This window comes from Halichoeres trimaculatus, unplaced genomic scaffold (assembly GCF_033239565.1).
Source record: "Halichoeres trimaculatus isolate MK-OKI-2021-1 unplaced genomic scaffold, fHalTri1.1 fHalTri1_scaffold_17, whole genome shotgun sequence".
NCBI lineage: Eukaryota > Metazoa > Chordata > Actinopteri > Labriformes > Labridae > Halichoeres > Halichoeres trimaculatus.
This window is the reverse complement of record NW_027437195.1, coordinates 27,545,445-27,567,050: the sequence shown is the minus strand read 5'-3', so window position 1 is coordinate 27,567,050 and position 21,606 is coordinate 27,545,445. Positions and strand designations below refer to the sequence as shown.

The following is a 21,606-nucleotide window of genomic DNA, read 5'->3' as shown; positions in this document are numbered from 1 at the left end:
GCAAGTTTATTTATAAAGCACATTTCAACAAGGCAATTCAACGTGCTTTACAGAGAAAATATATTGAAAGAAAACAACTAAAATTTGATCAAAAACAGATAAAATAGATGAAATAAAAAAGTTTAAACTAATTTTAAGCTATTAGCTGAAAAAATCCTCACCCTGTTTTAGCACTGAATTTAAAGGTTTTCTTTCTGCAACTTCTTTCCTTTCAGTGACACAGCAAAGGTTTTCCAAAGTCCACTGACCGCCTCCAAACATGGGGCGCGTTTCAGCTGCTGCCCCGGCTCCAACAAACTTGTGAGAGTTGATTTTTTCCCCAGTGTGTTTACACTCAACCTCAGATCCTGCTGCAAAACCCTGCAAGCAACCCCCCCAGTCCAGACCTCAGAATTAAGCAGAGAGGAGTCTGTTTTCTTCTTCCAGAGCCCCCCAAAATCCAGACTCCTTTCTGAATTTCTCAATTTATAAAACCCATTCTCTGATGCGTTGGTATTTTTACTTTCTTTACTGAACAGAGACATGTTTTGGTTAAAGAGATACTTAAAGTTTAAGGTCATGAGATCAAGATGGCTATGGTGTAAACATTCACATCTTTGAAGAGAGTGAAGGCAAGTTAAAAAGCAAGAGAATAAACATTTCTTTCCTGATGATCGATCCCTTATTTGGTTAAAAAAAATGCATTTTTACAGCAGATTAAAGCCCTTAACTTGATTCTTCATTCCTCGCCCAGAGTGAAGGATGTGAAGTGTGCCCTCGTTTGATTCGAGGGGACTTATGATCAGACTGGTGCAAATTACCCAGCCACCCTGTCCAGACTCTGACACACACACACTCGTACACACACACTAATCCCAGCAGCTGAACAGAGGCCAGAGAGAAAGATGTTCAGTAATGCCCTAAACCACAAGCCAAACCCACACACACTCAGCAGGGGGCCTGTCAGGTCCGTCCGTTCAGGGGGAGAGGGCTTGTTGAGGATTTAGCAGACTTGTGAGGTGGGTTGAAGCCCAGAGAAGAAGAAGGAGAGCACTCGGACTAAGCTTCTTTGGTTCGGGCTGTGCGCAAAAGGTCGAAACTTGGGAGGATTGTGGGACAGGAATCACCGTCCTTACCTCCCGAATCGTTTCCCTCTTTCATCCCACAAAGTCTCCTCCTCACATCTTCTTTTCTCTGTCTCCATCCTCCGCAGTGTGATGTACGTGTTTGGCGGCTTCAACAGCCTGCTGCTCAGTGATGTCCTCATGTACACCTCGCCCAGCTGCTTGGCCTTCTCCAGTCCAGCATCCTGCAGCCAGGCCTGGCCTGGGATCCAGTGCGTCTGGAACAGCACCCAGGGGAGCTGCCTGCCCTGGCAGAGCTTCGCCAACGGGACCGAGCAGCAGACACCGGCGTCCTGTAACACTCGATCATGTAGGTGTCTCCACCAAATGCTGCACGACTGTCATTATGAAACATAGACGTGTTATTTTCAAGAAGTCTGCAAAACTGTCGTAACAATAATAAGCCGATTCAGGATTTCTTGTTTGACATTTAACCTAAGAAGCAGTGAGAAAATACAAACAGGTAAATGTTTTGCAAACAAGAAGAAAGAGGAAACGTGGTGTTTATACTCATGCTGACTTCAGCAACCACGTCTGTTTACCAAACCACCAACAACCCACCACTAACTATGAATGTAGTATGTCAGTGGTTCTCAAATGGGGGTAGGCAAGATTCGAAAATGATTATTAAAAAATGGCAGTTATGTAATACGGACAAAATTTTTAGTTTAGAAAGTGAATAATGTGTCCAGTAGGATGTTCAATTTTGTTATTCCCGCCAAAAAATAAGAGTCTCCGTCATACCAGGGTAACAGCACAGATAACAGTGTTGTACTTGAAGCGTAGCAGCAATGCTGCTGAAAACATGGAGGGACCTAGCTAAAGCAGAATGGACAAAATTCTGTCAATATTTTGAAAAATCTATGGGGAGAAATTAGTCAGCAGTACCATAAAGCCAGTATAGCTTAAGCAGTTTTTTTTAAATAAAATCTCTTACTATTAAGTTTATTTCTGTTTGAGAAGAAATGTTGATCTATTTTTAAATGAATCATTTGGGTTTAAGAAGAGCTCTTTCTTTAATCCAAAAGAAGGCACTTTAAGTTAAAAATTATTTCTATATGCTTAAATATTTCTCTTTAACACATCTTTGGTCGTTTTGTCCCATAGTTGATGTAGTTGATATGTTTTGTGCCTGTCCAGTTACAATTTTCAGGGTTAACAACGGTGTTATTGTTAAAAAAAGAATATTTTATTAATCAGATACTAATAGTACAGCGCTCTGTTCTACGTCTTTTTTTCCTACCAAAAGCTGTGCTTGTTATGGTGTACTTAGGAGAAAAAAACATTTCTGTAAAAAGTTGAGAACCACTGTAGTATGTAGTATTTACTGGTCTGTTGGGTCTATTTTGTAGTTTGCTTTGCTGGTTTTCAGTTTCAGGGAGCAGATCCACAGCTGATTTTTTTTTTCAAATTATTCTTTTAAAATTAATTTTGAATTTGCTTTTTTTTTAAGTTTTATTTATTGTCAACTGTTAGTAATATGCAGAGATGGCAAAAGTACCTGGATTCCTTACTTGGGTAGAAGTAAAATACCTCTGTCAAAAAAGGCTTGAGTAAAAGTAAAAAGTTCTAAACCAAATATCTACTCGAGTAAAAGTAAAAAGTGCAGGCTAGAAGTAAAATACCTATGTGAAAAAAAGTACAGGCTCTGAAATGTACTCAAAAGTTCTTATAAAAGTAAAACGTTTTCCTATTGCATGCATACGACAGGAGTTGTTTTTGGCACCTATAGACTCAAAAAGCTCTTTCAAATAAGGTCATGGGAGCTGCTCCTGTGACTGTGTGGGACCCTCACCGTTGTTCATTTCGTGCAGCTGCTCGAACGTTAGCAGTGTAACGTGTGGCAGACCTGCTCTTACACTGATGTTGCCAAAAAAAAAAAATATTTATGGGCTCAGGCTTTACAATTAAAGTAACCAGCCTTTTTTTGGGGAAACATGAGGAGTAGAAAGTACTGATATTTATGTTGAAAATGTAATTGAGTTAGAGTAAAAAGTCATCAGAGAAGTAGGTACTTCTAAAAGTACAAAGGGCCTGAAAAATCTACATCAGTACAGTAATGGAGTATTTGTACTTCATTACTTGCCATCTCTGGTAATAGGCAATGAGATTACCAGATGGAGCATTTTACGTGAATCCGTCAGAAACCCCCAAGGGAACCTGACAGAGTCTGACTGAAAGTTGAGGCTGCATGATTGGCAGAGCTGTGATAGAGGCGGGTCTTCCTCTGTCCTGGAGGTCTTGTTGCTGAATGAAAGATAACATCTTTGGCCTCTGTGTATCCAGTAAAGTGAGTTCAGAGACATTAACATGAGGAAAAACTAAAACATTTGCAGTACCTCCACAGACCCCTTGGGGGCCTCTGATGATGTTAATTCAGAATTCCTTTTGAAAGCAGTCTTTGTTTTATTAACGTGTGTGTGTGTGTGTGGTGTGCATGTGTGTGTTCCTCAAGTTTTCATGTGTCCTATAAACACATTTCAAGATGACAGCATGTCCCAGTTTTACCACTCCTCGTGTATGCGTTGCTGTGTGTGCGTTGGTGTGTAAGTGTGTGTGTGTGTGTGTGTGTGTGTGTGTGTGTGTGTGTGTGTGTGTGATTGGACAGGAGGAAGTAATCATCAGGGACAGTTCAGCCAGGTCTCTTTTCTTCCCTCTGTGAATTCTCTTCTGTTTGCTTTTTGTGATTTGTCACAAAAATTTCTCTCTGTTCCCTCTGACGAGCTGGCTCTCCGTTTCCGCTGTCTGCAGAAATGTTTGCAGATGAATTTTCTTTCAGGCACATTTAATACCAGCGAGGCTTCTCCTCTGTGTTTCTGTCTGGCAGTTACTCTGTCCCAGATTCCCCTGAAGATACCGAATGTCCAGGAATTTTTACAGACTTAGAATTTCAAGCAATTCAGGTTTTCTCTGGATATTTTCAAACTGTGGGATCATTTCCGTCTGTGTTGTCTCAGATAAAGAAAATCATGTTCCTCCAAATGTTGCAGATGCTGATAACGAGAGGTGCGACCAGTACACAGACTGCTACAGCTGCACGGCGAACACCAACGGCTGCCAGTGGTGCACGGGCCAGTGTGTGTCTCTGGGAAGCAACTGCACGTCTGCCACGGTGAGAAAAACTGACCTCATCTGACAGCCTGCTAACTCCACCAACCCTGCAGATACATCACAGCTGTGTCCACAAGTATCAGCGAAAGCTCTGCTCGCTGCTGTTTGCACAACGTTAGTCACAGATTCACCAGCAAAACTGTCAAACGCTGCACTTAGCTCTATTAATTTCCAAACCTCCAGTAATAAGCAGCAGGAGGATGTGCTCACTCAAATGTTTGGATGCACCCAGAAACTGTAATATCTCACTTTCATTTCCTGTGATCAAACACCCAGCATGGATCTTATTCTTATGAGAGAAGCTGAAATGAAAGCGAGCATGAAAAGTCTCCTCACAGCCAAAAAAAACACCAGCCAAACTGTCAACGCTGGATGTACATCAATTATTTACAGGGTTCTCGCAGATCCTTGAAAAGTCTTAAAAGGCATTAAATTCATTATTCTAAAGATAAAGCCTTAAATGGCATTAAAATGTCTTAAATCCAATTTCCAAAAGTATTAGAAATTTGAACATATCAGTAAGATTTATATTGGATTGAACTAAAAAAACATTTAGCAACATTTATCTATTTTTCAAAAGTAATTCACCGGTTTACTCTCACGGCAACATCACATAATCACAAAAGCAGAACTAACATAATGGTGATGTGGTTGCACCAGGATCTTTTAGAGCAGACGCATGTATTGGTTCTACCTACAGTGCCAGGAGATAGAAATAAATTCGGAAAAATCGGCAAAAAAATCCAAAAGTGGCCTAGGAAAATTGATTGTGGCAGTAGTATTGGGAATTAAGTTTTTAATTAAATTTCAAAAAACATGTAAAAATTCCAAAAATGGTTCTAACAGTGGCCGAAAAAAGATGAATTGCTGCAAAATAGGCATAAAGTTGTAAAATTGGGTTTAAAAAATGTAAAAATGGTCCAAAAGTGGGAAGAAAAGTGTTTATATTGAGGTAAAAAAATAGACATGAAATAGTAAAAAATGGGTAAAAATGGTATGAAAGTAGAAAAAGGTTAATATATAGTTGCAAAATAGGTATGAAATTGCAAAAAAATGGCAAAAAATCCAAAAGTGGCTGAGGAAAAATGATTATGGCAGCAAAATTGGGAATTACATTAGATATTAAATTTCAAAACACATGTGAAAACAGGTATAAATTTGTAAAAATGGGATCAAAAAGAAGGTAAAAAGTGATGTTATATTAAAAAAAAAAACATGGGGTTAAAATTGCCAGGTAATTTATAAGATGTTTTTATTTGTTTGTTGTCTTTGTTTCAAGTGTTGTTCATTGTTGAGTTGGTCTTAAATTTCATATCAAACGACCTTAAAAAATTCTTACAAAGTCTTGAATTTAACCTGGGTTGAGCTGTAGGAACCCTGATTTACAACGTTGTTGTTGTGACAAGCCCTTCATTAATGACCTCCAAGAGTTTTCATTAAGCTTATAAAATTGTAACACGTCAAATTTGAGTAATGATTAGATAAACCACTTCTGAAGAGCCTTTTTTTTTGCTTCTGACTTGAAATCTGATTTGTCTGTGATTAAATCACTGCTCATTTCCATGAGTCCTGACACTCAGACAGTCCAGCATCTTTTTTCTGTGTTTGTCTGGGTAATATTTCATCGACGAGGGTCAGTGTCTCCAGCTTCATCTGCAGCTGTTCTATGATCAGATGCGAAAAAAAAAGCGTTTTCCCTTTTGGGGCCAAGCGTATTAATAGTTACCGTCTGTTTTCCCAGGGAGCCATTGCAGAGTATGAAGTTTGCCCCAAGGACAACCCGTCATATGTGTGCAATAAGAAAACCAGCTGCAAGAGCTGCGCGGTGGACCAGAACTGTCAGTGGGAACCCAGAAACCAGGAGTGCATCTCGCTGCCAGGTAAAGTACTACATAAGATTATAGTCAAACTTTTCTTCAACTATATGCTTCTGTACACTCCAAATGTATAAAGTCATATTTCTTTGAGTAGGGATGCACTTTATTATCGACATGTTGTCAGTATCGGACGATATTAGCTTGAAAATAAAATATCAGATATCAGCCAACGCACCAAATTCTGCTGATATAATAAAACAATAAAATAATAGGCTGAAGCTGCAGATATTTTTTGCATTCTTTGTGGTTATGTTTGCACAGTTCAGATTGAGTAGCCCCATATTTGGCTCCTGCTTTTGGTTAAACTTGAATTTAAGCAGCAGTTGCACTTCTCATATGTTCCCTGTTAGCAGAGGTTATGTTTGCTGACTGTCAATCATGAAATTGGTCAAATTTGCCCTGGTTGTGGGTAATGTTATGATTTAGGATTCATCTTTTGTACGATATTTACTCATTAACTGATGACCATTTGCAGAGCATCTTGAACGATCTTTCAAGACCCAAATAATCTTGTTTTCTATGACTAAACACCAAAACTACCTAAGAAGAGTGGACTCTCTTCTTTTTTGTCTCTCTTCCTTTTTTGATCCAAAAATCAGACAAAACATATTTTTGATCGCGTTCATCTCCGCGCTCTATCCTTTGATCCTCTCCATGGTCGTATTTTCTCAAGATTGCGCTGCTCTTTCTCTTTTAACTACCTCGACACATAATCTCAGATAGTTTTTTTATTATTTTTGTTAATTAACCAATACTGATATTGGTAAATATCAGTTATCGACCATAACAGCAAAATTATATCAGCTATCGGTATCGGCCAAAATTTTTATATCAGTGCATCCCTATTAACGGGTCTAGATATATTCATGTTTTTGCAAAGTGTCTTGAGATAATGTTTGTTGTGACTCACTCCAGGATGAGACTACAGGCTGCTCTGAAAGGCTTCAAGAAACTTGAGAGGGATGAAACATTGGCTCAATCTGTGACATCACAGATTGGAGAATCTCCTGAAAGGGGCCTAGTAATCGTCTTAACAGAGAACGGAGACATCCTGCTCTGTTATTTGTGGCTTGTTGTTTATTTCCAGATCTATGAGGTCAGAATTGGGTCCAAAACATAACAGTTTTATTTTAGAGAAATACTTGTTAACTTTATAGTATTGGCAACAGTGAATGATGCTTCTGGAGAGCCCAATCAAAAGAAAGTGGGTGGAAAGTGCTGGAAATGGGCACAATATGTCGTATTCAATTGAATGAATGAATTATGACTTCAAATTAGAATGATATCCTTTTCATTTTCCAGATTTTATGTGCCCTCTGGAGTGTTTTTCTTCTTCAACCTTCCAGAAAAACAGGAAACAAATTTCCTAGTCTAGCCTCAGCTCTTCATCCATTTATCTCTCTTCATTTCAGAGAACGTGTGTGGAGAGAGCTGGCACCTGGTGGGAAACTCTTGCCTGAAGTTCATCACTGCCAAGGACTCGTACGATAACGCCAAGCTGGCCTGCAGGAGCCACAACGCCGTCCTGGCCTCGCTGACCACGCAGAAGAAGGTGGACTTTGTCCTGAAGGAGCTGCAGATCATGAGTGTGGTGGTGAGTAGAGACGTAGCAGAGAAACACAGAAAGCATCCAGGATCAGACAAGAGCTGACGTGTGAATAAACACATTCATTTCTGATCTCATCTCTGGTTCATGTTCAGAAGTCTGACAGATGTTTAGTCTCCGCTCTTGTCTTAATGTCAGCCGCCATCTTCAGCAGTTGGTTGTCTTCTATCTGAAGGTGAGCTACGGTTACTCTCTTTTGTGTGTGATTTTTGGATCAGCGAGCGTGAAACAAATCTCCCACTAACAGAATCTTTCCTGGGAGCTCAGACACCTCTTACCCGCTCCATCAGAGCACATACGCAGAAATCCATCCCAACAATCGACTAGCCATCACACGCTGCTGTTTATATCATCAGATGCAGGTCACATATCTACAGATGGAAGTGGGAATGATGGAGGAGGGGTGTGTACAGTGCTGGCTTTAATCTTTGCATCAGGTTAAGACGCGGAAACACCTCACTCAGAATCAAGGAGTGAAGGCTAAAGATCTGCAAACGAAGCGTTTTCGAAGCGCAGGCTTTGATCTAACGTGCTGTATCTGTGGCCGTGATGCTCATGGTCAAGCAGACGGGTTGTGTAGGGTTATCTCTGACGGTACCTGAGATGAATGTGTACGCTGACTGTAAAGGTCTAAATGAAATCTTAAATAACTCAGGAGTCAGACTTTTTATATATACAGCTCAGTCATTTTCTGAGGGAGGGAAATCAAAGCGTCTTACTGTGAAAAGTTTGTACCAAGCACCAAGGAATTGACTGCACGTCCATGTTTCCTTACGTCTTGTCTTTGGATTTGGGTTTTTATTAATCTTTCATCTTTTATACTCATTGGACAGTCAGTCAGTGTTTTCTCCTACTATGTGGAGATAAAGTCATACACAGTATACATAGTATAATGATCTGGTATGTTTACAGCATTTTTACAGAGAACTAGAAAAGCACTCAGAAAGCGCAGACCCCCACCAAGCATATTGTGATTATCATCAACACTTAAGTCCGACTTTAATGTTATACTCCCTTTCAGCAGACTGTCTGCTACAATTTGGTGTTAGTTGCAGGTTTGTACGATATTTTGTTACCTGACAGTGTTGAAAATTATGATTCTGGATCTTAGTATCCAGAATTTTGCCAGGATCTGGATCGTACTTTTACATCTGTCAGAAATTATGGTGACCTTGTCTTGTATTGTTTTGCAAAGCAATCCAACCATTTATGGTGGAGTTATATACACATATGGTGAAAACAGCCCTATCTCACAATGATAAAGAATCCTTTAAAAAAGTCCTGGTTCCAGACGGTGATCTGGATCTCCTCCAAAATGTAATCACTTCTTCCTTATACCATTTTGAACATTTCCTGAAAATTTCACGAAGATCTGTTTATTAGTTTTTGAGTTATGTTGTTCACAGACAAAAAAAACAGACAGATAAACTCTCCCAAAAAGATTTACCTTCTTGGTGGAGGTAACTGTTTAAAAGTAACTTTGAGAAGTGAGTGTTTATATATTAGGAGGTTTTAATATTGTCCCTACTGTTCCTCAAATCTGTGACCATACTTAAGTTTCAGTTTCTCTTCTCTAACTGTGCTCCTCTCACTCACTCTGCCCATGCTCTACTGTGAGTGTTGCTGGTTAGACTAGTGCAGTGTGAGCTTCAATGAGCTCCATAGATAAACATCCTCACTTTTAAAAACTTACAGGAGTTTTGACGTTAGCTTGTGACTCAAAACCTGAAAAACTGTTTACTATAGGGAGCAAAGAAAACGTGAGTGAACTTTTATTTCTCTAAAGCACGTTATCAGGCGCCAAACAGCAGGAGCTGTCAGGCTGTCCAAGCTGGAGATGTAGAGCCTCTGCTGTCGAGGCCGTGGACATATCTCCTCATCAGTAATCCACATGGATAGATTAGTGATATTTTTCCATGAAAGTGTCCGATGACACAGCCCCTCATTGATTTGAAATGTAAGTCACAACTGACTAAGTCGTTATTTTCTAAGTTTGACTTCTTTCCGTGAGTTTTCTTCTGGACTATTCACTTGGTTAATACTTAACCCTCTAACTTGTAGCTCAACCTTTTGGTAGAGCATTTTTGCGTCGTTATTTCTCATTGAGAATATGTTGAACTGAGTAAAACCTGATTGGGTCGTCCTTACAATTTGAAATATTTTTTTCTGATTTTTGTGGTTTTTGATCTTTGTGCTCCAACAACATAAAAAAAAACAATGGAAAAGATCATTTTTATTTATTTTTTAGTTCATCTTGGATAGAACGTTAAAGGGTTAAATAGACTTCATGTCCCTTGCATTTAAAAAGTTAAAGTAAAAGGGTTAAAAGGAGTGGAAATTAAAGGGTTAAGACAAAAAAAAAATGATACTCAAAGGTTTGCAGATGAGAAGTAGAAAAATAAATAAATAAATAAATAAATAAATACAATAAAATTAATCATTAATTGATTTAATTAAAAATAGATAAACACAATAAAAAATAATCAATTAATTAATTTAATTAAAAATAAATAAATACAATAAAAATAAATAAATAAATAGATAAATTAAATTAAAAATAAATAAATAAATAAATAAATAGATACAAATATAAAAATATAGAGGAATGATGTTAAAGTAATCCATTCTCGTATAACAGTGAAATTAAAAACCAAGAAAAAAACTAACCTGCATTTTTTGAGAAGGGACAGGTATGAAAAATAGAATAAATATTTGTAACCATCTAAGCAGATCTGACAACATTTGATCACCAGAAATCCAAATTTAATTTCTTATATTCTGAGCTAAAAAACAGCCATCCTGTGGGTTAGACTCACTAGTTTGCTGTTATTTTTATGCTTTGGGACAGTTAAGGTTAAGTTTGCACATTTCAAAGTGTGCACATATTATTATGAAGAGTTTTTTATCCTGTAGTTTTAGGCAGTGGGTGTTTACAGTCCTCGATTTGACATCAGTGTGTTTTTCTGACATTTCCTGCACAGAGTGATTAATTAACAACTTGTTTATCTTTAAAATATTCATTTCCAGCTGTAGAGTGTTGGACGTTAATGTCTTAAAGGTCTCTGTGCTGCATGAAGTTCACACCATCACACTTTATGAAATAATCTCCGTTTTTAAAGCTGATAAGAAACACTTCTCCCTCCCAGGAGCCGCGATGTCGGCCTCATCGCAGCTAAATCTGTCCAAATATTTTCCTGTGCATCTACACTTGAGTTCCCAGGAGAGTGTTACATAATCCTGAAAGTGTCAAAAGCTCCTGCTCTGCACTCAAACCAAACATCTGCAGCTGCAGTTTCCCTGCAGATCACCCAACACTACCATCCCTCACCGAGCCACCCATGCATAAATGTAAGCCACTTATGCTACTACAAAGTGCTCCAGGGCCAGTGCACAGGGTATGAAATGTTAAAGCTAAAAAAGACTCAAATGTTTGAGTCGAACTCACGCAGCGTGGCTGGGATGAAGAAACCTTTTCCATCCATACTAATGGAATTATTTAGATTTCCCCTGTTGCTTTAATTCTGCTCCAGCTCTGTGTAATCTTTGTGCTTTGAGGTAAAATAAAACAAATAAAACTGAACATCTCTGGAGAAGCGTTCAATCTGTCCAGTTCAATAATAAAAACCCGGTGCAGGCACACGACTCTGAAACATGCCTCGCTGGTCTTCCGCGCCTTGTTGCAGCGACGCTGTTTGTGCTGTTCAGGAGCTCCAGACAGGATCAATCAATCCAAAAAATGCAATTAAATCTCGATGGAACAGTAATTCGACCCACGTCTGCGAGAGATCGAGCTCTCTTTGTTTACTACGACTGCAACAGCACGGCCATTGATTAGAGATGGGATGGATAACAGAGCCTCCCCCTGAGGAGCCAAGTAAAGCTGCTTTTATAGCTGCTCGCACAGTCCGGGGGACTTTATGTCAGCACAGATGAAATATTGAAATGTAAACTGCTCTTTCTGCCACTGAAACCAGGCTGCAGCTGGACATGTAACAGAAAATACTCATCCTGAAACTTCAGCTTTTTCTGCAGCCTTGAAGGTGAACAGACGACCTGATGTCACCAAGATGCAGAGTCTCTCTGTTTTAACTGTGATGAAATGTTGTGTGTTTGCAGTACAAGGCCACAGTGACGCCCTGGGTGGGGCTCAGGAAGATCAACGTGTCCTACTGGTGCTGGGAGGACATGTCGCCCTTCACTAACACCACCCTGCAGTGGCTGCCTGGCGAGCCGAGTGACGCTGGTTTCTGCGGTTACCTCGCTGAGCCAGCGTCCAGCGGACTGAAAGCTCAAACCTGCATCAATCCCGTGAATGGCAGCCTGTGTGAACGACCAGGTGGGTTAGCTCTCAGTTTTTTTCAGTGTGTAGTTATTCTGCCAGCAGCCATGCTTTAACTGTTTAAAAGATGTACTCACCTTAGCCTGCGGTCTTATGTAAAGCACAGAAGATTACTTCTGTTCCCCTCATCCCACGTCTGTCTGATCAGGTCATGTTTGGGATGGTACCATGTCTCATATGACACCTGCATAAATTAAATCCAAGCCAGACAATTGGACTTGAGTCATAGAGACTTGATTCAACTCGTAAATTTGAAGACTTGCAATTTGACTTGACTGGAGGGTAGAAAACTTGAGACCTGACTTGACTTGAAAGACAATGACTTTAGACTCGACTCGACTCGAAAACAACTCGTTGCATGGTATTTTTTGACATTTACTTAAGGAAGATATGGTTTCTCTCTTCAAGATATAAACCTGAGATATGACCATTGACTCGTCTCGACAACCTTGTGACTTGAGTTGACTTGCCCACAACAGAAAAGCCCGAGACTTGCTTGAAATTTGGACCAAATGACTTGCTACTCGCTTGGATCGGAGGGACTCGTACAGCTGCCTGGCTGTAGCCCATCTAACATGTCTTTAACCAGGAACAGCCTTTAATGTTAATATAAGGTTTTGTATGTTACTGTGAAATGACAGCAGAAAACACCGCTTAATAATGTTCAGTACAAGAAAGAGATAAGAGGTTCCACTTTGTCCACAGGGGGCGCCAAAACTGCAGCAATCCGTAAGTACCTTAGAGGAGCTTTGCATAAACTCTTTAGGTGCATTGGTGTGATTTAACCCTCTGGTGACTGCAGTGGACAGCTGTTAAAAAGTCATGTTCTCCTTGATGTAATGGTCTCTGGTGGAACCGCATATCACTTTAGAGTGCTCTTTGCTGCCACTCTCCTTTAAGGTTCATTCAGTGGTCAGTCGTTGTAACTGCAAGTCAATTTTCTCTGACCCTGAGATGACCAACAGGCAGCCACACTTGTGGCACACAACAGACTCCAGAAGAACCATAGAGGAAAAAAAAAAAAAAAGCTGATATACAGTAAAACCTTAGTAATAGTATAATTATTAAAAAAAAAAACATCTGATATAATTTTTGAAAAAAAAAAAAGTTAAATCAATGTATATTTGCTGTATTTTAAGACTATTCATTTAAAAATGAACCCTTATAGATGAGCTCTGGTTTGTGTGAGTAACAAGCATTACATTGTGTAGACTGTAAACACAGCAAAAATTAAGGAAGCTTATAGGATGATGAGGGCCAGGATCTCAGAGTCTGAGAAAATTGACTTGCAGACCACTGAATAAACCTTAATGGAGAACGGCAGCAGAGAGCACAAAACACAGACAAGAGCCCTGTACAAAGCTTAAATGTTTGGGAATGTCTGTAATGCTACAAAAAAAAGGAAATTAAAAAATGACAGGTATTCATCAGAGGGTTAAATCTGCTGCAGTCAGTAAATATTAAGACATGGAAGTTGTCGAATCACAGTTTAATGCTTCGCTCTTTTCTTATGCCTTTTATCCTCGTAGCCTCTGATTATGTAGATTGATTCTTCTCTGGGTTCTTATGTTTACTCTTATGATTTATATTTGGATGAATTATGCTGGTGGGGTGCTCCTGTGATTGGGTTCTTACACTGGATTAGTTAATTGCTGGTTGGACGGTCTGTTGTTGAGCTTTTTGTGTCCTTCATTAACTTGTCATGCAGCCTGTCTGTGGTAAGATTGTCTGTTTTTTTCTGAACTGTCTGATCACTTTGTAAACCTGTGTTGTTATGGGTGTTTTATAAATAATATTATCATTATTTCAAACTGTATGTTTTGAAATAAAACTAACCATGACTGGACGTAAACAGTTATAGATTCAGGTAGTTTCGAAGTGGACTAAGTCAGGAAACTTCTTCTTCATTATCAATTATAAAGAGTAATTGTTTTTATAAATATGATTTATTAAAATATTTTTAGTGTATTTATGAATCAATTTATTAATTTATTTATTCAATAAAACTATTTTATTATTTATTTATAAATGTATTTATTTATTTCATAAATATTATGATATTTATGTGTTAATTTTTTTGTTTAATTATAAATATTTGTATTTTTATCATGTATTTTTTTACTTAATTAAGCATTCATATCACATACATCTCCAGTTAACATTCATGTCTCTTTTTTAACATTGATTTTTTGTTTTATATTTACAGCTGTGTTTATAAAGCTCAGCATTTAGTGATGGCCAATGAACAGTTGTCCAAACAATAACAAAAGCAAACAAAAGAAAAGGTGGGGGTGATGGAATAGAGAGGGTCATGAATGTTCAAATAGAAGAGGGGTTTTGATGTAATAATAGTATGAAATAAATTTTTTAACATTAATTTTCCCATATCTACAGACATGAAATGGGTGTGAATCAAGCAGAAATTTATTACAAAAAAAAAAAAAGTTTATATATTAAAAACACACACTCTCACACACACACACACACACATACATCTTTATCGTCAACTCTATTATTTACATGTCTTATGCATTTTGCCTACTTTAATAGGATTGCTCTGTACTTAATACAACCACAGATTGCAGGTTTATTTGATACCAGCTGCTTTCACACTGTGTCCTGCAGAGCTGTAAACCTGGTTAAGAGTTTGAAATTCAAGTTTTACCTTAAAATACGAAACAATGCTTTCAGATGGATTTCATCAGAACAGTTCCAGCTCTCACAGAGACTTTGTGAAGATCAACTCTGTGACCTTTTCTTGCATCAACTTTTGAAGCACATTGGATTTCTGTCTGGATTTATTTATCATGGTATAGTTGAGTTCATGAGAGGCAGCACCACCGGAGGAGGTTTGACCCGCTCTGAATCACCCATGCTGTTAAACTCACGCCTCCCATGGGCTGTAACATAACTTGTTGAAAATGTCCCGCAGCCAACCACAGCGCCAAGCAGTGCCGGACGCCGTGCGCCATGAGAGCCACCTGCAGCGAGTGCACCAGCAGCAGCTCCGAGTGTATGTGGTGCAGCAACATGAAGCAGTGCGTCGACTCCAACGCCTACGTGGCTTCTTTCCCCTTCGGACAGTGTATGGAGTGGTACACCATGAACACTTGTCCACGTAAGATGTCTTATTTATTCAATTTTTACAATAGAATTTCAGTTCATGTTTAATGCTGAACAGCTGAATATACAAAAATCTGCACTTTCCTGAACATCCAAACATTATCAAACTGACTCCAAAAGCATAAAGAGACCCTGTTTTAAAACCCCAGTTTATCCAAACAACTGTTTTGACCTTTGACCCTCATTGTTTTATTTGTAACAGCTGCACAAGGTTGAATTTAGTTAAATAACTCTCTCCTTTTGATTGTATTAGGGTTAAAAGTTATGCAGAGTGAGTCATAATTCAGAGTGAAGCTGATTTTTTTTTATTTTTCACAGAGTCCTCACTTCCCCTCAGTGCAGGTCTTTTTTATTACTTCACTTAATTCACTGATCTCATTATATCTGCACCGTTTGCTTTTAAAACCCTTGAAACTAATTACACATTAAATGTTTATTTTGAAGTTCACAGCACTTTCCTCAAGCCAGATCACTTTTAATACAAAACTAATGCAACTCAAAGCATTTTTCCCAGGAATTAAAAACAAGGAAAACTACCTGGATGGACAATAAAATACAGACAAAAAAGTTGATAATTTTATTTGTGAAGGTGCACTGAAAATATGGTTTGAAGTTGTTAAGAAATATGATCTGGAAAGACAAAGTCAGCTGTTGATTTGGCTTTTGCAAAGCCCTAAATTTAAACCTGGAGGGATGCATTCACTCGAAGAGAAAAACAGGTTTAAAACTTTTGAGAAACTTCAACAAGAATTTGAGCTTGATAATGGAGACCTATGTTGGTATTTATGACTCAGACATTTCTATGATTCAGAAATAAGAAAAGAAATATCAGCTGAAGGTAATGAGGTGATTGAAATTCAGATTTCTGCTTACAGAGCCACCACTTCAAAGATCTAAACCAGTGTTTCCCAACCTGTGGGCCGCACCCCCTGGTGGGCCATCAAGGTATTACAAGTGGGCAACCAAAACATTTCCAAAATAATATGATTTTTGTAGGAGGTGTAATGTTATAGAAATAAAATTAAGACAAGAATAATGTTTCAAATGTCAAAGCTCAGATAATGACCTTGAGTGCTAGGCCATCTGCTCCCTGAGACGTCAGTTGATTACATACGTTGAGAGCCAATAACGTGAAGATGTAAATTATGTTTTTTATGCGGGCAGGAAGCTGGCAGAGCTTGTCCATTAATGTCAGGCTTGGACACTAGTGTACTGTTGAACTGACCCCTGCAGGTGGCAGCAGTGCCTTCTTGGGATGATGAGCACTGAAAACAAATCGAAACAATCAATCAAAACCTCGATTTCTCTGTTGTTTGGTCAAAAACAGGTGTTTTTGGTGAAACCAACCTATGTTCTACTGGCAATTTCTAAAGAACAGGAAAACGTAGAAACAATCTTTTCTTTCCAGATATAAGGAAAAAGTCTACTCTTTCTTACAGTAGTCTCTGTGTTTACGTAGTCATTGAAATTTTTTTTATGTGGGTTGTGAAAGACAGCTAGCTCTCAGTGAGTCAACACTGGAAGAAATGGACTGGTTACAGAGAGACAGGTGGTGATCGTTCCTTAAAAAAATACAAATATTTATATATGTACGCGTATACAGATATAGATGTGTAACTAGTGAGTATCCCCTTTATATTTCCGTATGGTTGTTTATATTTCATTGTGCATTTTGTTTTATAAAATTACTCAAAAGCAAATAATAAGTGAAGAAAAAAAAAACAGGGGCAACTGAAAAAGAAAGACTACAAATGTAACGGAAATACTGGATTTAGAAGCCACTGCTAACAAGGGATGGGTACCAACTTGGGTACTTTTATAGGTATCAACCGAATTCTGTCAAAAGTACCCGGTACCGATTCAAGTAAAATCAAAAGGTACCATGTTTGAGTACCTAAATGCATCTTTGTGACTGTGAGTGAGTGGAAGAGTAGGCAGTTTTCCATGCTGGACATGAACACAGCATTACAAGGTTATATAACGAAGAATAAATGTGTTAAATTGAAAAAAACATATACTTTATTTTTTTTAAAAATGATATTTTTTTTACCACATAAACACAAAAAAGTACAGAAAATTGGTACCATTGAGTACTGCTACCGATTTCCAGGCACCGGGCATCGGTACCTTATCGTTTTGAATGTAAAAGGTACCCATCCCTAGAGCTCTTTATATGTAGCAGTATCAAAAATAAAAAGGACAGTAGTTAGAAATAAGCTTAAGATAAAACCTTTGATATTAAATTTAGTACCTGATTGCTGTTGCAGATGTATGAAAACACTTTCTTTCTCATGGAGTTGCTGCAGGAAGCTGTTTGCTCTGATTAAGATGCAACATCTCCATGCACGACTCCCCCACTCCCAGGCAGCATCCATAAGCTCCAATCAATGACAGAATAAAAGCATGAATCCACAGCGTGCACACAATGCTTCACAGTTAATGTCCTCCACTGCTTGAGCACACATGTTAACTCCATCACAGTTTAAATAGACTCTAAAACACACATTATAACTAACCATGGCTCTGTGGAGCTGAACATCATTGCATATTTACATTTTTTTAACCCTCATTAAGACAAACACATTAAGCGCCGACTTCTCCAGAACATGAGAAAGAGTTTAGCGTGATAACTTAGTCTCTAGCTGCTGCTTTGTTTCTGTACGGTGCAGCAGAGAACAGTTTTCATTTATTTAACCTGGCAGGTCAATTAAGTACAAGTTGTTGCTTACAGCCACGGAGAAAAGCCCTGGAGAGTGAGCAGCGTTAGGAATTAAAATATAGGAAAATATCCGTGGAGGGCAGGTGCAGAGCGCCGGCGGCTGAGAAGTTCAATGAACTGTTGGGCTTTGTGAAGGTGCTGTGAGTTTAATTACCTGTAATTTAAGTTATACAATGCTGCATCTTTCACAACAACACCCACTCACACACAGTGACCATCACTCATGAGGTAATAGGGCTGAGCCTACATGTAAGTGTGGTCGAGCAGTAAGTGAAGCCTTTAGTGGAACAAGAGCTTATTATACACAGCCTAACATCTTAAACAACAGAAGAAGTCCATATAAACACAGACATGTTTACTCAAGATTACGAAAGAAAAGGTGCAGACGTGCAACAGGTGAAGACGGATTTATGAAAGAAAAAAACAAGGAGGCTGAAAATCCAAAAATCCACTCAAAAAAAAGTTGTTGGCAGCTGCGATATCGAAAAAGCTTGACTGTTCCTGTCTTCCTTAAAGTTAGAATGAGGTAAAGAGGCTTCAGCCTCTTTGTAAACAGCTACAGGTTGCCCACCTGTCAATCAAGGCAGCAACATTTTTAGACACACAAAACTTGTATTTTCATAACACCAAGTAGTGAGATATGAAAATTCAGGGCCTGTAAAACACATGCTGATATTTTTTTGAACTGGGTTGTAAACACGTTTAATTTTCTTTTGTATAGATGGGCTTTTTTGAAACAGTGTATTTCTGGTGCTTCTGATTCAGAAGTTTTTACATCTTTCATTTTGGGATCAGATTTTAAGACATTAAAAAAAAAAAACTTAATAGGTAAGATAAGCTAGGTCAGAAAGACAGAAACACTGAGACTAAATATACAACAGAGAAATGAGACACAGGAGAAGATATGACGGCAGAGACACAATCACGAAAGAGGAGAAACAGGAAGTACCACAACCAAATGCTACAAAATAAAACAGGGAACATAGAAAAGCAACTTTTGATGGTTTTTCGTAGAGGTGGGCAGATCGATCGAATTATTGATAATATTGATTCCAACATTGGTATTAATATCAAATGATACCAGTGTAAAAAGATCGACACTCTGGTTTAACTTTTCTTGCCCTCCCTTTTTTTTGATGATGCAACGGCACCAGGGAAACAAGCAAGCCTCCAAAAAAAAGAAGTTTATTTGATTTTGTTTTATTTATTTATTTGTTCTGGTGTGATAATTCCTCATACTTTACTGTTTAAAAAAATTAGTGCAACAATGGAGGAACTTTAATTTATTCATTTTTTGTATTGTAGTCTTTAACTCTGCACCTCAAAAAATGATGTCCTTTAATTTTACCTTGAAGTGATAGTTTTGAACTTTATTTTCTTAAGAAAATAATTCCACACAACAATGTTTGTGGAAAATTTGTTTTGTTACTGATGTATTATTTCTGAACATAAATGGTTATCATGATACTAAAGTAATTTGCAGTCACCTTTAAACTTTGCCCAAATTCTGTCCTAGGTTTTAAACAACATAATCAAAAGAAAAGGTCCACAGTTTGATGATACATCAACCTGAAATATTAAAAAATATCAGTTTCAGTATCGGCCATAATAGTCCTGTATTTTCTTGGTATCAGATCAATAAATCTCGTTTTTTAGTCATTGATTTCTGGGGTGTCAGTCAGGGTTTATCCCGGCAAAAGTCAGTTGAATTTGTGTGTTTTTTTAACAAAGGCAACACAAAGGGTGTAAAAGTATTATACTTAAAAACCTTCCAATAAGAAAAAGGAAGGAAAAAGAAAATACACAAAACAACAACAGTTTGGTTGGTTGTAAGATAAAAAAAAAATGGTTTGTGTTGCATTGGAAAACACACATCCATAAACACCAAATATACACCCCCCCAAACCAGTTTGAAAATAATTTTTAAACCAGCACAAAATTTCCTCAAAGAAAAAAGAAACAAACACAAAAGTCCTTCTCCAGGTCTTGTTAGCAACAGTTTAGTTCAATCTTTATGATTCTCGATTCAAAAAGCGAATTCTTTTTTTTCTCCAGTTTTATGTTTGATTTTACGTACCAAAAAGTCAAAGAAAGTCAGAAAAGGAAGAGAAGGCATGAACTCACAGCTGCAGAGCCGACTTGTCAATCAAACAAACAAACCAACATCAGCTGTAGTCAGTCAGATAGACAGAGATCTTCCTCCTTGTTTTCTTTAAATCCACACATGAACAGTTTAAATCCACTGTGGCACAGACACTGGCCAATAAAAACATAAGGAGGTCGAGGAAAACTTTGGGGAGTGAAACGGCTCGTTATAAACTCCAGAACAAGACTTTGGGATACATTCAGCGAGACGAGAGACACAGGGATGGTAAAAACTTGGATCAAGAAATGATATGACTGGAAACCTACAAATAAAAGACTGACAAACGCAAGACAGCGACTTCAAAATAAGATACTCCACACACAGGAAGACATTCAGATAAACTATGTGTTATAACCAGGATCCTGTCTCTGTCATCAGCTCACTGATCAGAGAAAACGTCAGCACACACGTTCAGCCTGCCCCGGGTTGTTGTGTGTGATCACAGTGTGCCCAGCTCACCTGCCAGCGTTCAAAGCTGTGCCAGCTTTTATTTTCACATAGAGCGCACTAATTAACATGATGTATGATTAGTATTTGGTTCAGCTCACACACACAGAAATGACTCTCATTAGAAAGAGACAACAGACGAGCTTTCAACAGCAGTAATAACAGACTCCATGGTGAAAAATGTCCTGCTTTGTTTCCTAACTGTGTGTGTGTGTGTGTGTGTGTGTGTGTGTGTGTGTGTGTGTGTGTGTGTGTGTGTGTGTGTGTGTGTGTATGTGTGTGTGTGTGTGTGTGCGTGTGCTCGCTGCAGCGGAGAACTGCTCCGGGTACAGAACATGCGGACAGTGTCTGGACCAGCCGGGCTGCGGTTGGTGCACCGACCCCAGTAACACGGGCAAAGGTCAGTGCATCGAGGGCTCGTACCGGGGGCCCTTCCAGACCTCGGTCCCGGCCCCGTCCTCCCTCCCTGGTGTGCCGGCAAGCCCCCAGCCTGCCCTCAACACCAGCATGTGTCCAGGAGAGGCCAAATACAACTGGTCCTTCATTCACTGCCCAGGTAGGAAAAAGAAGAGCCATGTGTTACTCCTTTTTTTATGAATCAACCAAAAATACTTGTTCTCTGTGAGACCACTTCACTGAAAAAAATCTACTGTCCAATAATAGAAAGTCTACCTATTGTAGAGTTTCTTCCCTGTATTAAACATTCTCTTTTGAGAACTTTTGAAGTACACTTCAGACTCAGACAGGATTTGAAAAGTGTGGAAGGATGAAATCGAAGGATTAGATTGAAGAAATTTTCTTTCCTTAAGTTTGGTCAAAGCTCCAGAGACACTAGGGCCTGTATGCACGTTCATTAAACTATTGGGAACATTAGTCCTAACGTACTTTTATGGAATGGTTTGACTGCAGTGTTAGCCGAATGCACGACTGCAAACAATCAGCCAGTGAACTAATTACACCACGAAGGAGACGCAGGTGCAGATTACGTCATAATTAAGGGGAACTTCCTGGAAAACCCCATCAAACAAACTCGAACTGTGCATGTCTACCACTCATAAACTGCAATAAACCTGGTGAATGGTAACAGTCTGGCTGAAAGAAGATCAAGATCAATTGTTTAGCCACAGAAATGGAG

At 38.6% G+C, this 21,606-nt stretch overlaps 1 protein-coding gene across 2 annotated transcripts in view; it reads left to right on the top strand.

The window, feature by feature from the left end:
* atrn (attractin) overlaps positions 1 to 21,606 on the top strand; it is a 226,201-nt gene that overhangs the window by 69,555 nt on the left and 135,040 nt on the right. For both annotated transcript variants that reach the window (XM_074692049.1, XM_074692048.1), the window contains exons 12-18: positions 1,193 to 1,413; positions 4,094 to 4,215; positions 5,956 to 6,094; positions 7,504 to 7,685; positions 11,814 to 12,033; positions 14,969 to 15,154; positions 20,782 to 21,027. In XM_074692049.1, coding sequence (XP_074548150.1) covers positions 1,193 to 1,413; positions 4,094 to 4,215; positions 5,956 to 6,094; positions 7,504 to 7,685; positions 11,814 to 12,033; positions 14,969 to 15,154; positions 20,782 to 21,027 — 1,316 coding nt within the window. The remainder of the gene's footprint in view (positions 1 to 1,192; positions 1,414 to 4,093; positions 4,216 to 5,955; positions 6,095 to 7,503; positions 7,686 to 11,813; positions 12,034 to 14,968; positions 15,155 to 20,781; positions 21,028 to 21,606) is intronic.